This window comes from Daucus carota, chromosome 4 (genome assembly GCF_001625215.2).
Source record: "Daucus carota subsp. sativus chromosome 4, DH1 v3.0, whole genome shotgun sequence".
In the NCBI taxonomy this organism is placed as follows: domain Eukaryota; kingdom Viridiplantae; phylum Streptophyta; class Magnoliopsida; order Apiales; family Apiaceae; genus Daucus; species Daucus carota.
In genome coordinates this window covers 30,953,146-30,970,434 of record NC_030384.2, presented here as the reverse complement: position 1 = coordinate 30,970,434, position 17,289 = coordinate 30,953,146, and the positions used below count along the sequence as shown (strand labels likewise).

General features: G+C 34.0%; 3 protein-coding genes across 10 annotated transcripts; all 3 read right to left on the bottom strand.

Moving 5' to 3' along the window:
• Positions 1-484: 484 nt before the first annotated feature.
• Positions 485-2,242, bottom strand: LOC108219452 (transcription factor BEE 3). Of its 4 annotated transcripts, none has more exons than XM_017392916.2 (6): positions 1,726-2,242; positions 1,461-1,580; positions 1,269-1,334; positions 1,047-1,115; positions 878-940; positions 485-778 (listed from the first exon to the last, which is right to left on the bottom strand). In XM_017392916.2, the coding sequence occupies exons 1-6, from the start codon at positions 2,104-2,106 to the stop codon at positions 647-649; spliced, it is 831 nt and encodes a 276-aa protein (XP_017248405.1). In that variant the 5' UTR covers positions 2,107-2,242; the 3' UTR covers positions 485-646. The 4 variants fall into 4 exon arrangements, with proteins under 4 accessions (XP_017248405.1, XP_063947255.1, XP_017248404.1 ...); XM_064091185.1 differs by having other exon boundaries at positions 485-788; positions 879-940; XM_017392915.2 differs by having other exon boundaries at positions 878-955; positions 1,726-2,240.
• A 1,406-nt stretch (positions 2,243-3,648) lies between these two features.
• Positions 3,649-7,237, bottom strand: LOC108219453 (uncharacterized). Of its 5 annotated transcripts, none has more exons than XR_001806587.2 (10): positions 6,807-7,209; positions 6,001-6,096; positions 5,614-5,698; positions 5,240-5,361; positions 4,804-4,828; positions 4,482-4,712; positions 4,280-4,385; positions 4,014-4,078; positions 3,840-3,930; positions 3,649-3,695 (listed from the first exon to the last, which is right to left on the bottom strand). XR_001806587.2 is itself a non-coding variant. In XM_017392919.2 (10 exons), exons 1-9 carry the CDS (start codon positions 6,894-6,896, stop codon positions 4,015-4,017), a joined length of 702 nt encoding a protein of 233 aa, XP_017248408.1. In that variant the 5' UTR covers positions 6,897-7,199; the 3' UTR covers positions 3,649-3,930; position 4,014. The 5 variants fall into 5 exon arrangements, 4 of the variants coding, with proteins under 4 accessions (XP_017248408.1, XP_063948597.1, XP_017248406.1 ...); XM_017392919.2 differs by having other exon boundaries at positions 3,649-3,930; positions 4,482-4,511; positions 4,629-4,712; positions 6,807-7,199; XM_064092527.1 differs by having other exon boundaries at positions 3,649-3,947; positions 6,807-7,210.
• Positions 7,238-7,554: 317 nt separating this feature from the next.
• Positions 7,555-10,583, bottom strand: LOC108219451 (cysteine-rich receptor-like protein kinase 43). The gene is made up of 5 exons (XM_017392913.2): positions 10,191-10,583; positions 9,224-9,434; positions 8,882-9,119; positions 8,555-8,705; positions 7,555-8,122 (listed from the first exon to the last, which is right to left on the bottom strand). The coding sequence occupies exons 1-5, from the start codon at positions 10,386-10,388 to the stop codon at positions 7,751-7,753; spliced, it is 1,170 nt and encodes a 389-aa protein (XP_017248402.1). The 5' UTR covers positions 10,389-10,583; the 3' UTR covers positions 7,555-7,750.
• Positions 10,584-17,289: the final 6,706 nt, after the last annotated feature.

The following is a 17,289-nucleotide window of genomic DNA, read 5'->3' as shown; positions in this document are numbered from 1 at the left end:
TCTGATGTAAAATTTTCTATTCAAAATGCATCTGCCACACTGATGTGAGTATTATTTGGTAGTATTTGATGTCTATGGCAACCATTGGAGGTGTTGCCAATGATATGTTGGAGATGAAGTGTGAAATCAAACGACAAAAAAGAAAAGAAAAGCGGGCACTAAAAGAGAAAGGAGTCACAATCCAATCCAATGTGACTTCAACTAGAACTGACGCTTTTTTAGGATCAAACATAAACAATCAAAAACATTAATAGCAAATGGGTGTCAAAACCAATCGTCTACTGACTGACTTTCGTCAATTATAGTCCATCGGCTGTTAAAAAATTATGAAACTTTGTTTTTTATGCATATTATATCTAACTTGCACCAGAACTTCGATACAACTGCTCTCTTCTTAATAAATTAGTGGATATGAGAGCTATATAATGAATTCAGATCAAAAGCTGTGAACAATTCTCCTGATTAATCATATAGAACGAGTAAATAAACAATGCCAGTAAAAGTTGTGACTTGTGATAGTATATATTTGAAGTATTTCTCCACATGTGTGAGGATTAGTATATGTATACAGTGGCATGTCTGAAATTACATAAAAAAGATGAGATGGGGACAAGCAAACTATTGATGGGAAAACAGGATCTTTTGTTTATGAATTGTATGGCAGTGTAGGATAAGAGCCAAAATTAAGGTCAAGGGGACCAAATTGAGTTGAGGCAACCTCTTCATTTCCTCTTCTCACAACTCTTTGCATCTTCTGTGCTTCATATGCCATTGCTCTCTGTACAATCCGCAAGTGCAATACATTTCGGTTAATTCCATTTCTTGACAGATACTTAACTTATCGAGACAAAAAAAAATTATATCTTGTTTGCAGTACCTGTAGTTGTTCAAATGCATCTGTCTGTGAGTTAATATCATGAAATGTGCTTGCTGCAGAAAGCTTCATAGAAAGGAACTGGAAATGAATAACATGATAATTAGTTTTAATTACGAAACCGTTTCTTTACTCATACAAGTGAATTAAAGAGAAAATGTTGAGAACTTACGTCCACTTGGTTCTGCAAAGACTGTACATAATTAATAATCTCATCCAACATGACTGCCATGCCCATTGTCTGCAGATACAGTGAAAAACTGAATTATTATACTTAAACAGCTACTAATTACTTAGCAAAAAAAAAAAACAGCTACTAATTACTTAACAAATAAAAAACAGCTACTAATTGTGGAAATATATGTTGATCAATAACCAAAAAAAGGAAACTCACCTTGTGACAACCAGGTACAATGTCTTGCAGGCATTTTATTTTTTCATTGATTTTTCCTCTTCGAACCTGTTTCATATCAGTGTATCGTCGTTATTCCTTAATAACACAATAAGAAGCTATGTGTATTTGGGAATCAGATCATGATGTTACAAACCAAAAACAAGGAGAAACGTGAGTTTAGGAACTTCATACCCTTTCTGCTAAACTGTGACTATCGGTGGCTTGGCCCCTTCTAGCTCGGACATGTACCACATCATCTGGTTTCTCTTCGTCTTTGTCACTACTCTTCGACCTTTTGACTGCCCCAGAATTCTATGAACAATTACAACAAGATTAAAAATGCATCAGAAAAGAAAGTGATCAAAGGAACGACGAAATATAACATATTAACAATAAGTCTGAAACAATTTTCAAATATTTATGAGTTAATTATCACAAAAAATAGTTAGGAAATTACATTTTTTCTCTTGTTTCCACTACCAGAAGCTTGAGGAGATGAATTACTAGAACAGACTTCCACTTCATGTCCTGCTATCCTCTTCTTCGAGCTGCAGAAATCGTTTCTTTGGACAGAAGCAGATTCTAGAGTGACATCCTTATTATCTTCATGAGAAAAGCTTCGAAAGTTATATTCCAAGTTACCCTGGAAACCCGGAATTTGAGAACTGAAATTCTCATTAGGAAACACCATGAGGTTATTAATACTTGAGTTTGAAGTATTTATGGCACTTGGGATTGCATTTGTGTACTGATTCATCATTAGTTCCATGTTGGGATCAAACTCTAACAAAGAAAGTTGTGATTTGAAGCTTTGCATTTCTGATGTGTATTCAGCCATGAATCTTTTTTCTTATATTCAGAGCTTAAAAAAAGAGACCAAGGAATTATGTTTAGACAGTCATAGATTGTGGAATTCTATGTATAAGACACCATGACTGCTGACTGTGGTCTAATATTGGTCTAGTTGGTGCGGTTTGGGGTACGATACAAATTATTAGTAAGTTAAAATTTTTAAGTAAATCGTGCCTTCTCTTTGAAGTTACTTCCTCCATCTCATATTATATGTCTTGCTTTGACTATTGAAGAGTCAAATTGACTAAACTTTAACTGCGAATTACACATATTATCACATACTCCCTCTGTCCCTTCCATTTCTTTACACTTTCCTTTTTGGGGTGTCCCATCCAATTCTTTACATTTCAAAACTTACCAAATATGGTCAATGGGTCCCACCACTTCTCCACTTTTCTTCCACTTTTCAACTACTTTATTCATATTTCTTAACCTCCGTGCCCAACCCATTCGATAAGAAATGGGAGGGACGGAGGGAGTATCTTTTTAGAAATGCAATTGGAGTGGCCACGTGGAAATTTCAGAGTCTGTTATCTGTGTTCCCCAGGTAGGGTCATTTCAAGGGATGTATCCAATAGTGTGGCCACAAATAATATGTATATTTCCAGAGGAATATTAAATTGAAAAGGCTTTAGCAAAGCTGGATGCTTAAGGGCTAAGAGCAATCTTTGAGTGAGGACAAGTAGGTAAGCTGTTGATTTAGTGGGCTAATGTTCCATGCACCTGATCATGATTTCTAACCAAATGCTAACGATGGTTCTTTGGATTGTTTATGCAAACTGTCGATTCCCATAAAGTACACTGAACAGCACACGGTTTCAACATAGAATTCACTCAAAATAAGGTAGCACAGAAATGGACTCATTCATCAACATCTTCACTTGTTTATCTTGTCAAAGATTCACTATCATCTCTAGTTGCAGGTACCCTGCACTATCTTTTTCAGATAGGAATCAACTCGGAACTTTCAGTTTGATAAATTTGAAGTACGTGCCATCTATGTTTAGCTACATCCCATCAACTAGTAAATGTGATAAATATTTCCTGACGTGACGGGAATTATTAAAAAAATATATAGTTTAGACCGTTAAAATGATATGGAGGAAACAATGAAAATTTTATCTACCCATCATATAGTTTAGATTTCATTTCATTTTCTTCAATTTTATTCATTCCCACCTACACAACATAAGTTGCTGAGTTGTTTCTTATTTGAAAGTGTTATTAGTTCTGAATATAAATTATAATTTGGATTAAAAATTCAATACAAGGCCACCATACTTGAATTTGTATCAGTAAGTTTAGGAGTATACTTGAATCTGTACTAATGAGTAATGAGTCGTAACAGCATTTTACAAGATCCAAATAGAACATGTACCCAAAAATAACCAAGGTCCAAGACGTTTGTCGCAGTCATCTGGGCTTCATTGCCTCCACATTTTCATTTCACACGACGAACTATCTTCAAACAGGAGAAACGGCCATGAATTATGATCAGCCACATCTCTGTTTTTTTTTCTTTCTGAAATTTTCTTTTCAAGGTAGTGCAGAACTTGGTATGATCTCTTTCTGCCGCTAAATACAATATCAATTTGATGAATGTTACATAAACTTGCATAATATCAGCAGTATAACTAAAAATGATCTGGCCTTTCAAAGGCTTTTCTTCTTTTTGTCACAAGAAGTAAGACTATAGATGCTTATCATATGTGCTTATACCACAGATCACAGATGTGCAGATGATGAAAATAGAATGAACCCCATCTATGAAATCCAATACATTCCTTCCAACAACCGTTCATGAAGATAACTGCATAACATACAGTACTGAAAGCACTCAGCAGCACGTCAGTTTGCTGTTAGAATACATGAAGTATAGACATTAAAATATACCTCAAGAAAGAATCACCAGACCAAGGTACATGGCTCCACAAAGAAATATAAAAGATATAATCCCCCTACGAATAAGTCATTTATAACCAATAAGGAACAGCGATAAGTAACAATTATAGCTTTGTGTGGTAGTTCCTTGGTTAGCAATACTGCAATAAGATTATATAACTAACAAGGAACTGTAATATCAAATCACATCCAACACCCCTAATATATTTATTTGGATAGCCACTATTGTGTGCTTCTTCAGGAAAAAACTTTCTTACCAAATGACACCCCATCCAACACCATTACAAGGACAAGGACAAACTTCTGCAAATTTCTCAGCATCGCTAATATTAACTCTTCGTGATATCAAATCATCATAGATATCTGCATTAACACCCTTAAGTATGATCTGAGGTTCTAATCAATTCCTTATATTAAACATAGGAGTAAACAATTAGTAAACCAGTTTGAAGACCTTACCATACACAGAGAATAAACTGTTCATTACACCTGTAAGATACCAAAGTGTACATGAGAAATCTTTGTCCCTATTCAGCAACCTAAAAATATATAATGAAATGCTAATTCTAAAGTTGGACAGAAACAGAGAGCTATTAGAATTTTCACCGATAAATAGAATGACGTAACGAAGTACACGTATATCTGTCGTTTCTTGCAGAACCCAGATTATGGCAATAAAGACAATAAATCCTGATGGTTCAGAAAGAATATTAGTATCACCAGTCATAAAATATGCACCTATTCTGAAGGAATCAAGACACCTAGATTCTGGAAGATGTACCAATGCAAAGTGCCCGCAGTGTCCACTGTATAATGACATAAGTGAAAAATCAGTTAGTAATATCGTCAGGAATTATACGGTGTACTGACACCATATCTTAAAAGAAAATCAGATTTTTTAAGAGAATGATGGGATTAGAATCATTTTGCTGTGCTAATATACGAATTCATTATACATGAACTAACTATATTCATTCTGTTGAAATTTACCAAACAAATTCTATTTTGTTTTTCAAATTTTGGACTCAGAAAATAGCATATATTATACATAAATTCCAGGAAATGACTTACTCTACAAACATGCGACAACAGATTTCAAGAAAGTCAGTATTGCTCAAGAATGAAGTTTAAAAGGTGATTTCTAGTGTTTTAAGGGTGCCTATATCTTTAACAATGTATCTTGACAATGTGAAGTGTAAAATGTAAACCCCACTTACATTTTTAGCAATTAAGAGTACAATAATTAGGGCAATAACTAAACATCCAGCACCGATTCTTGCTGCAAGAAGATTTGTGGACGCTAGTATCAAAACCATTCCCCAGAACGATGATCCAAGATCTAGAATTGCAAGAAGCATTATAAAGTTCAGTCACACTGCTTTAGAAAGGATACATAGCAATATTTTACATTTAGTGTCATTGAATATATGCGGAGGCGCAGGCTAAAATGTTTTAAAAGAGTAAATAATATTGAAGTAACTGCAGAACATGTTACATGTACAAGAACCATATATCTGTTCAGATTTTACTTTACACTCCAAACAAAGTGAGGGTACTGAATAGTGTGCCTAGTATAGGGGAAAGAATTTACATCCAGCTGGCAAGATGAACCAATATACACCGCCTCGTGTTTGTGTACTTCCTCCTTCATCAGCGTGAACTTGAATTCCTTCCACCTGCATATTAAGGAATTTTATTACTATGACTTGAGGTTATGAAATTTAAATATGATGCCACTTGCAGGACAGACACTCTGGAAACTCTGAATCAAATATATGTACTTTACCATAATTGACATGGAAAAAATGTTTGGTTCATAGTTGTATAGATTAGAAACATAAAAGTACTTGAACATATTTATATTGTAAAAAGAATTACTAAAAATATAATAATGCAGACTGGCCAGGCATCAATATCCGATGTTGAAAAATAACTGACATAATGTCATGAGGTCTCAGGAGAGAACGAAGCTTCTTACATGTCCACATGTAAGTTTGCAAGCTAAGGCATGGCTAGCTTCATGAATAAATACCGTAACAAGTTTGAATGGCATCAAAAGTACTGTCCTCCAAAGCTACAAGATGAAAAATGACTAACAAGTTAACTAAACGCATGGTTATCTGGAAAAATACACAAAGCAAAAACAAATTCTTGTAGAATTGGTTATTTTAACCTTTCTGAAATTTCACTCATAAATACCGAGTTCTATTGCTCTCACAATACTAATACTTAGACTGTGATCATTAAATGGCTAACAAGTCATTTAGCAAATAAAAAAAGGCTAACAAGTTACTTGACATGTAAATTAAATGTATTATTCCTCTATCTTTTAGTTTGGTCTTTAGTCTGAAATTGAGTGATGGGGGGCTACGACCCAGTACAGACGAAAACAGTTCAGAATATACTACCAGTACCTGATACTAACAGTTTTATTTTTGACATACTACCAATAGCTGCTTAAAAAGAAAATTTCTATTCTTAAACTAGCATAATCAGTATCTTATGTGGAAACTTGAAAGTTGAGACATAGTTATGTCCCAACAACAGAACTGAGACTACCACCCACCCAGCCTACAATAACAAAAGATCACAACAGTTTCTGAAAAATCTCACAACTTCACTCTGAGACTCGTATAACAAAACTAATCCTGAACTGAAGACAACACTAGACATCCACACAAATTTCTGTAACAGTTTCAGCATTTGGAGGAACTAGCAAAGATTCATTCAAGTACCCGTTACTGAGAAGAACATAGATACACAGAGAGGAAAGCAATAACATACCGCAAGAATGACAACTGTGCAGACCGAGATGGTTGTGATGAACACAACTTGCTCATGGTTGCAGCACTTCTTTAGCTCCCAATTCCGCATTTATATACTTATGCGTGGACCTCTTCTAATTGATCGGAGTAATGAAGTTGTTACATAAAGTTCAAAAAAGTTAAACTGATGCAGGAGGAATTGTTCACAAGATGAGAAAATATTTATGTTTTGGTAGCTGAGATCTAGATAGAGAAATTAAACCCCTCTAGTCTCCCTCTCTCCAAGTGTGAAGATATTTTAACTTAAGAGTATGCAGTGAAAGAAGATAACGGACAAACTGAATCTTTCTATCCTGTGCAGTGGCTCACTGCTGACTATACAACTAGAATATTACCATTAGAAAAAGGAAACAGTAGAAAGCTGTAAAGGAAGGTTCTTGGATTCTTTGTTGCCACAACATGTATATACTTATTTTTACACAAGTATTGACAAAAGACACATTCATTATCATGTAAACAAGCTGCTGGCTCCTTAATCAAAGGGCAGTCACATTTATCAATACACTTTTGTTTTGACTCCAGAAACAACACAACAATATAAACTAATCACTGTGATCGAGGGAAGTACAATTGTAAAGAGTATTTCTTCCTGTGAAACAGAAATCATATTAAACAATAGATAGTTTAAAAAATAAACAAAGAGTAAAGAGTATTTACCATCTTTTTTCAACAACAGCAAAATAGCTTCCTTATACCAATAAGGAAAATGTTACAATGGAAAATTCTTGATAGTTTCTGTTCTTTATACCAAGAACAGAGTTACACTGAGGTCTTTTGAACCTTAAACCCTAAAATAAAGATTAATGATATAAATATTTGATTCCTGATGGTATATACATACCAGTAGAGAAGGATTTACAAAGAATTTTTTACAGAGGACAGCCTACAAGCAATTTGGAGTATCTATCTACCTTCATCCATGGATGAATGTGACATAGAATTTCTAGAATAATTCTCACTGGCACTACTTCCACCAGATGCCTTCGTAATACCAGATTGCATACTACTATCCTTGGTGTTAGTTAGAGCAGTAGAAGTAGTCGTAGTCCAGTTTCCTGCACGACCCTGAATACCAGGTCTGCCAGGTTTGGGTAAACTAAAAGAATCACTTGATAGCGTTAGATAAAGAGAATTCATATCTGGTCTCTCTGATACACTAGCTTGACAGCATAATAATCCAAGTTGTATGCACATTGCTGCCTCATCAGGATCGAATTCAGTAAGACTTGGGTCAACTAATTCCATTATCTTTTTCGCTTGAAACAGTTCCCATGCCTGTCAAAGAAGACCAAAGATGGTTAAACATTATATATTTGGTCACATTTATTTTTTATTCATAAGAGTTCAGATTTCCTATATGAAGAACAAGATATATTCAAGATGCTATTACATAACCTGTGCTGATGTATTGTAGAAATTATTGCTTCTCATACTATTTTAGTCTCATGATTGGTAATTACTTCTATATGTCAAGAGGACAATTTAACACATAGATATTAAATTCAAGAATAATTTAGTCAAATGCTCTTGATATGTAGATACTTGGAAAGTCTCATCTGGAGGTAAACTTCACTACATAACTGCAGGATGATTTCATAAAACGTGTCAAGGAGAAAAGGACGATCATATAGTACAGATAACAAAGCAGAATGACTATGCTCCCTAGCTGTTTCTGAAAGAACTAGATTAGGTTCTCTGGGGACTTACATAGGATAAAAGATCTGCCTTTTCATAACCAAGCAGCCGATTAAGATTTTTTCTCCCACTCACAATCTCCAGCAGCAAAACCCCGAAGCTAAACACATCTGTTTTCACTGACAAATATCCATGCATAGCATACTCAGGCGCCATATATCCACTGAATTAATAAGAGAGAGTATATACATCATTAACGATATAATATCGCGAAATGGCCAAGGGGAAATCATCAACTTCTTAATTAAGTTTTGGTGGTTATTAGTTCGTCAAATGAGGACTAACGATGCTAGGAGAATATGAAATATGCAGGGAAACAAAGATTGGCAAACCACTCACTGGGTACCAGAAATCCGAAATGTATTGAGATGTGTATCATCCCCCGGAAAAAGTCTTGCTAACCCAAAATCAGAGATTTTAGGATTTAATTGCTCATCCAATAATATATTACTGGCTTTAATATCTCGATGAATAATCCTTACAGGAGCTTGTTCATGGAGGTAAAGAAGACCTCTAACAACCCCCGTAATGATTTGGAATCTTTTCGTCCAATCCAACAAAGAAGACTTCCTTCTATCTGGATCAATTGGCAATTATTGTCAACATCTGAAATACCTGTCCTAGTAATTCTACCGGATTCTACAAAGTAAGTGGTTATGCATCCAGAAAAAAGTAATTTACCAAAAAGGAAATAGTCAAGACTCTTGTTCTTAAGATACTCATACACAAGCATCTTCTCAGGCCCTTCAACACAGCAGCCCAGCAACATGACCAAATTTTTGTGCTGAACTTTCAGTAATAGATTCACTTCATTTGTAAATTCCCTTAGTCCCTGTCTTGATCCCAGTGATAACTTTTTCACAGCTACTTCTTGACCACTGGGCATAAGTCCCTGCCAAAAATATAAAAGATACTCATACCTCAAATTAATTTAGTCATATTCAAATCACGTAGAAACTTGTTGAACTTAAAACAACACAAGCAGACCATTTCTTATGATCCTGGATATTCCATCTAAAAGTGTCTATTATATAGGGACAACTTGAGTATAAAAAATGTACCATGGATACAAAATTTCTCGCTCTAGTGTCACAATATTAGCATTAAACAAGACATACTGTCTCAAGGATAAATAATGCTAGTTATATATGCGGGCAAGCCCATTGGCAAATTGCAGCTAGGATTGAATAAAAACTTTTGTTTATGTAATTTCAGTTTTGGCTTGAATTTATGATTTACAAATTCTCTAAAAAAAATGATACACTTAACTTAGTAGCATTGCAAACAAGGGAATCATGACCTCTTTCATGATAGTCTGAGATAAATTTTAAGCAGCATTACTCTAACAAGAGAACCCTCTGCGAATCAACAAACTATGTCATCATATATTAACTGTTGATAAAACATACGGCAAGTCAAGAAAAAAGTGGCAGGATGCAAGAAGAGCTAGTCTTATTTATAAAATTATGTGCATAAGTTATCATTGAAGAATTAGAATTGCTTGCAAAAAGCAGGATCGACAAGAATGATAGGCTTGACTGCAGGAGAGAAAAAAACATAAAATTCTTAATAAAAACCCAAATGACCCATATATTAAAACTCATACAATTTGGACAGAAAACCGAACAAGAAGCCAAGAAAAGTGTACCTTAAAAACAGGGCCAAAGCCTCCATGACCAAGCTTGTTATCCTCTGAGAAAAAATTAGTAGCTACTTCCAGGGCTTGCAGAGGAAAAAACAAGTTCCAGGAATCATCACCGTCGCTACCATCATCTGCTGCTGCCTTTTCTCCGCCGCGTTTCAGGGTGTTCTTGAAACAAGAAAACAGAGAGTTGAAAAGCCTCATTCATGCATTATAGAAATCAACAGATTTTTGTATGTATTGTATGTGTAATGATGAATAAGAATGTGGGGATCAAATCCAGGTTTGCCTTTTACAAAGATTGAGTGAGGGAAGAAGACTTGTCGGTTGACCAAATCGTACTCCTTCACAGCCAGTCTTCTTGACAAGGACGCGTGACTTAGTTTGTACACCAAGTACCATTTGGAAAGTTTTTGTTTTATTTTTGATGATTTTATTTAGATAAAATATTTAATAGAACTAGTTTCACAACTCAGTCAATATCAAATCCAGCAACAGTAATCTCAATTGAAAGAAAGAATGAGATAAATAGTCATTTTATTGGTAGCAATTTTGATTTCAGGTCATTTAACTCATAAAATATTATAATGGTATCTCAAGCAATCTAATCCAATCTACATTAGTGTGAAGTTAGAGATTGTTTGGCTAAACTAAAAAAAAGTGACTTCTTATTTAAAGTAAAAAAGTGAATTAAAAGTAAGAAATAAATAAGTCACTCTATTAAAATGTTTGGACAAAAATAAAAACTCCGAGAGAAATATTAGCATTCTAACTCTTTAAATGTGCTTCTACTTAGGCCCCATTTGCTTTGTTCTGAATGTTTGCCTAATGGGCTTAATTGATTCATCCAGGTGATTCATTTCATTTGGTAACTTTCTGTGTTAGTGCTGAGCGAATCACATACAACTAAGAGTAAATCTAATGCGATGTTATACGAAGTGCTATTTTTATAATGTAGCATCACTTATAGAATTTAGCACTCCAATGCAATCTTATATATGAGATGCTTGAATAGAAAAATGTTACACTTGCTTCTATATCAGAACCATGTATTGATGTAGCTAGGGGTGAGCAAAAAACCGAATCCAAAACCGGTAAAACCGATCAAAAATCGAACCGCATAAAACCGATCTGAACTGAAACCAAAAATTCTAAAACCGAACCGATTCTAATGGATGTGGTTCCGGTTTTAAGTGAAAATAGAATCGCAAAAAAATCGAACCGAATCGATAATTAAACAAATAATAAATAATATTTATTTATATAATTTTATAAGAAAAATATATAGACTAAATTAATATCTTATAAGTTATAATACTATCGGATTATCAACTAATATATTAATTGTATATAGTAGAGTAGTATAGTAATAGTGGAGCAGTGAGTATAGATCTCATAAATTTAAACATATAAATATGGATCGTCAATGTGAATAAAGTACAAATAAATATTTTAGTTTATAAGTATGGTATCATTAAGTTAATTTATATGATTAGGCTTTTGTTTACATTATCATTCATTGTATACAATTGAACATATCATAAATAGTTTTGGTTTAAATCTAAAAATTCCCCTTAACCATTAATCTAGTTAACTAATTTATTCATTAAATAGGAAATATGTTTCTTAATTTAATTTTTTGCGATTTTAAAATCGAAACCGCACCGATTAAAATCGAACCGGAGTTTTAAAACCTAAACCAAAACGGCCGTTTCAGTTGCGGTTGCGGTTTTCAATTTTTAAAATCGAGGACCTTCGATTTCGGTTTTACCCAAAAACCGAACCGAACCAAGGTTTGCTCACCCCTATATGTAGCTATAATTGCCACATGGTCAATGCAACTGGGAATTTAGAGGGAAATGAATATAAAAACAATTTTCATTTTAATTTTTGTACTTGTGTTCATATTTTACATCTCTTTGGTTTTATTTTAAAACCATACATTGGAGCATGAAAGTTATTTTACATCAAAATGTACTTTTTGATTTCATATTATAGCAATAACTACATCTATTTTAGCTTTAGCATTGGACTTGCTAAGATCTATTTTACCATTTCTTTCTAAAATCTTGAATTATCATTTCCGCAATACCTATATCTATTTTACCATTTCTTTCTAATTTTTTTTTTTTTGGTAATCAAAATTCCATTAATATAAATAACCCAGGATCTTTACAAGGACTTAGATCCATGGGAAGGACTAGACAAAAACCACTTGAACCAAATTTAAAATAGGACATATCCCAAAAATATGAACATGATGAGGCTAACCAACCAACAGACCACTTAAATAACGAAAACATATTAATAACAAACTTAAAAAAACTGAAGAAAACAAGAACACCACTTCCACCATGCTAACCCTAGGATCAACACAGCAGGCGAAGGGTTCTCGCCTTCAGTTTCGGCCTCCGAAACCAGGCTGCCCAACTCCATTCAACAACATCCCCACCTCCTCGGAGTCGTCATCAGAAACCTCTACCACCTCCACATCGTTATTTTCCTCCATCTCCTCATCTTCCCAGAGCCAGTCTTCATACTCCTCCTCCTCCATAGCTTCAAAATCCCCCTGGCAAGTTCCCAGCCCCATGTCAAGGCTCCAGAGCTCCTTCACTTGACCAAAAAGGCGACGAATCACCACGAGCCTTGTCCTCTGCTGGGAACCAACCTGAGCCAGATACCTTGCCAGAGCATTCTGGGACTCATCAATGGCCCTCACCACCAGAGTCAAGTTGGGATCACTCTTCCTCTGGTTAAGCTGCTGGATAACGTTGGCATGGTTTGGCTCCGGGTTCCACTTCCACTCCTCCCATTCTTTGACAGCGTCCTTGTTGTCCGATTCCAGCTCAACCATATGCTCATCCTCCAGAAAAGCCCCCTTTAGGCCGATCAGCATGGCCCAGAGCTCGTTTCCCCTCTTGGTCAGATCTCTAATGGTGCCTGAGTACATCTTGATGATTGTGCCGTTGCGATCTCTTCAAACGATCCCAATGCCAGAATCATTTCCATTAGGCATGGGATGCTCTAGAGTGAAGGCATGCACGTTAACCTTAATGAAACCCTTGAGAGGCCATACCCAAGACTTCACCATACTGAGAGAGATTTGAAGAGAGAAAAACCCTAGTCTGCTAGATTATAAGAGCGAAAATGAAGAGTAGAGCAATCTAGGGCTGATTAAATAGCCAGAGTCGAGGCTGTTGAGTATCCCTAAGGCACATAATTACTGAGCGTTGCCCAATAGAAATGCATGCATGCAGTTGATGTTTTTGCCAGAGCACGCCTGTTAGATTTCCAAGCAAGCTATTTCATTGGCCTCGGGATAGAAAAGACGCATCGGGAAGCCACCAAAATGATGAATTGAGATGCTCCAGAGATTATACAGATATTCCAGATATATCTTACCCCAGAGGCCCTCTAGATAATTAATTTAAATTGAAAGACAAACGAGAAAAATCCAACAATAAATCTAGCACCAAGCATGAAGTAAACCCCTTCTACTCGCTACTTGGACTGCTAGATCATGGGCTGCTTCTACTCTTCATTTTCTCATTTTCCCTTCTACTTCTTCTACTTCTTCTTATTTTTTGATTAGTTTTCCATTCCATATCTTGTTTTCCGATCCGCGTTCTCAAATGAGGGAACTGGATAAGGGCTCCATAGGACTTCCCGCAAAACGTGCGTCGGTGAAATGCACAGTTTGGAAAGTAGAGATTAGGATAGAGGACGACCACTTAAATTAGATGGTCTGACTTGTTACTATCGTCCGACTGTTACGGACGCTTTTGCTTCGGTTCAATACATAATGACTGAATTTAATATTGGTTGGTTAATCCGATCAGTTCATCAATGGTCGGCAAGTTTGATGGTTCTAATGTTGATTTCTTTCTAAAATTTATTATAGCAATAACTACATCTATTTTACCATTTCTTTCTAAAATCTTGAATTTATATATCAAATAATATTTATTATTCATCATTCAGTATTTTATTTTACACATTATTCAGATATATTAATTAATCATATGTAACTCATTCAGATTTGTCAAATGACCCCTTATTTACGCAAACGGGTATGCTAGAAGCAGTTTCTGCTTTTCTTAAACAAAGGGACGCTTAATAGCATTGCAATTGACTTTCACATAAAAATCATCTACTCCCTCCGTTTTTTTATATATGTCACTTTTGACTTGGGTACGTATCTTGAGGTGGGTTGACCGGATAGTAAAAGTTATTATTTTTAATTAATTTTTTTTGTAAATTAAAATTTTGATAACATATTTTTATTCAGAAAAAGAAAATTTTAATAATAATAATAGTAGTACTTTTAACTACTCTGTCAAATCACTTAAAAGTGTGTGCCAAAAAATCAAACGTCATATATTAAAAAATATAGGAAGTATAATCCAATGTTCTTAAGTGTGAATTACATTAATTAATATTGGAGCAACAAATACGACCAAAATGAATAATTTTTATTATGAAAGGTGAGTTCTTGTTGTATCCACTAGAATCCAATGTTCTTAACTGTGAAATACTGTTCCCTTTCGAAATACCACTTGACTTTATATTTGTCCTTTTAAAATTTATTATTTTTCAAGTTAATTTTAATTATAGTATTAATCATTTATTTTTTTAATAATTTTTTTTAAAAATATAGTGATTTTAAACATGCAATAAAACGATTTACAAATATGCGACAAAATCAAACATCAAACAATCAATATTTCAAAATACTTGAAAACATAAGAGTATAAACACTTGGTGTATCTCGATATTCACAACTTGCGTTCAAATTCAATCTAGAAACTCCGAATAATTAAGGTGCTCATATTCAATTCTCATAAACGGCATTATACGACTTATCAAATTCTAACGGAACTGAACCTGTCCCGAGGCTAATAGATGGTCGTTCACTCGTTTGGGCTTTCCAGTTTCCATGTTGCAGAGGCACCACTCCTGCCTGTATAAATACATAACACTACTCTCCACTATTCTTATATTTCTCAAGTACTGAAATTACTGTACAATGTTAAAAGTTGTTCCAGGTTTAAGTCAGTCAGGAACTTCCTGGGATCACCAAGGAAAATCAAAAATATCGCAAATCTTCATTGGTTGCACAATGTATAGGATTGAGTCCATTCAATTCGCCTACATTGAAGATGGCCGGGCAGTATTGTCTGAACGAATCGGTAGGCGAGACGGCTGCGTAAACTTGAAATTTTTATTATTGCATTTATGTTTTAATTTGACAGTGACAGATTAATCTTCTAATTTTGCACTGATGATCTGTTTGTGTGATATTGTTGCAGTTCACCTTTGATTATCCATCTGAAAAAATTACTAGATTAAGTTGCTGTTATGAAACATATTATGATGGACACCGATATTTACGTAGTATCCGTCTGCACACCAACAAATGCAAGTACGAGGTTTGTTGTTTAGGAGGAGATCCTGATTTGGATAACGATCCTTTTTTTGGAGCCTTGGATGAATATGTTACGGTGACCGAATTTGATTACGAGGTTGGTGGTGAATTTTATGGATTCTTCGGAACTAATTGGGATGATGGCATTGAAACAATCGGCTTCTACATGAAGCCAAAGCAGGTGGTTAATGAGTCGAGGTCTGATCGTCTTAGTTAATGAGTTGGAGCATGAATCGTTTTCATCGTACCAGTATATGTGTATTAAGTTTGAATTGGAGATTGGCGTTTCGTAAGTTATGTGTGTTATAATCAGTGAAAGACTAGTTCATGTTAAGCGGGGTTGAATTTAAGGGCTGTTTTGTTCTATCTATTTGAAATTTCTCAATGACAATGCAATATTCCATCGTTTTTATATTAGAGCACAGATAAGTGCAAAAGTCTATAACTATGAATTGTTATATCACACAAACTACTACTGTGTTTATATATGACATAAGAACTCTGCTTTTCCCCTTAAAAGGAATGGAAATATGTCATTCATTTACTTAAATGTTAATTTTGAGGAAAGTTCCCAAGTTTCTTCAATTAAAGATGCCATTTTCCTAGTTTTATTTTTTGTCACTGAGTGACAGACGATTCCCTACTGGTCCTACACACACTTAAATTTTCTAAACTTTTCCAAGATGGTCTTAAAGTAGTGATTAGAATAGAATTTAGATCACAGAAGATTATAAAGGGATAGAACGTAGATAGAAGTCTCTGGTAAACTTTAGACGATAGGTACGTCTGCTATGAGATGGTATTGGCCAACATAGTTGTCACAGTTTATTTTTACAGCCATGCCGACAACTTTTACCAAGACTTCTTTAGCAAGTAGTATGTACTGTTGAGCACCAATATATACTTTAGATTTTAATAAAAACTAGTTTATAACCCGTGCCAAGCACGGGATTATATGAATTTTTAAGTTTATTATTTATTGAAAATATAATATTTATAATATAGTTATTTAAATTATTATTGTTGAGATACAAAACTTATTATGCATTAACATATTAATATTTAATTATGATTAAGTTTTATTTTTCAAAATAACTATTCTCAGGATACATGTTATTATATGAATTTATTTTAAAATGGTACGTTTTATTTTAATAAAATCATTATGTTGTCTTTGATTGTAGATAGATGGAAAAAAAATTCAACACCACCATATATAAATTGGCTGAGAGTGCATTCAATCTTTAATAAAACTTAATTTTTTAGTTCATAATTGTTTTAGACGTCTAATAGATACTATTAAGTGTAACGCTAATTCAAATTCTTGTAAATTTAATATTGATGGATATTTGTCAAATTCATATAAAACTATAGCAGAGATTATAAATTAAATGAATTTAAAATTAATTTATTTATTTGAATGCTGATATATGATAGGAGTTTTACAGAATTGTTTCATAAATTAAATTATTTGAGTTCAAAGAAATAAAAAATAAATAATTTTATTGGTGGTCTAACTGTTGCATTACAAAATCCTAACAACGTTGGAAGTCTTTTTTTAATAGTATAAGATTGAAGTCTTTAATTATAAAATTCTAATCAATATCAAAGTCTGATAATTATAAAATCCTAACCAATATTAAAATCTTTATTTATAAAATCATAATAAATATGAAAGTC

What these genes read in the sequence shown, in the direction of transcription:
- LOC108219451 (XM_017392913.2), bottom strand. Translation starts at nt 10,388, where the DNA reads ATGAGGCTTTTCAACTCTCTGTTTTCTTGTTTCAAGAACACCCTGAAA. An exon ending in TCTTGACTATTTCCTTTTTG is followed by an intron (nt 9,120 to 9,223) that starts GTAAATTACTTT and finishes CAATTGATCCAG; the next exon opens with ATAGAAGGAAGTCTTCTTTG. An exon ending in AGGCAGATCTTTTATCCTAT is followed by an intron (nt 8,123 to 8,554) that starts GTAAGTCCCCAG and finishes CTTCTTTGACAG; the next exon opens with GCATGGGAACTGTTTCAAGC.
- LOC108219452 (XM_064091184.1), bottom strand. Translation starts at nt 2,106, where the DNA reads ATGGCTGAATACACATCAGAAATGCAAAGCTTCAAATCACAACTTTCT. An exon ending in GTCACAGTTTAGCAGAAAGG is followed by an intron (nt 1,335 to 1,460) that starts GTATGAAGTTCC and finishes GATATGAAACAG; the next exon opens with GTTCGAAGAGGAAAAATCAA. An exon ending in GATGCATTTGAACAACTACA is followed by an intron (nt 789 to 878) that starts GGTACTGCAAAC and finishes ATTGCACTTGCG; the next exon opens with GATTGTACAGAGAGCAATGG.
- LOC108219453 (XM_064092527.1), bottom strand. Translation starts at nt 6,896, where the DNA reads ATGCGGAATTGGGAGCTAAAGAAGTGCTGCAACCATGAGCAAGTTGTG. An exon ending in GTTCATCTTGCCAGCTGGAT is followed by an intron (nt 5,362 to 5,613) that starts GTAAATTCTTTC and finishes TTGCAATTCTAG; the next exon opens with ATCTTGGATCATCGTTCTGG. An exon ending in ACTGCGGGCACTTTGCATTG is followed by an intron (nt 4,713 to 4,803) that starts GTACATCTTCCA and finishes CTGAACCATCAG; the next exon opens with GATTTATTGTCTTTATTGCC.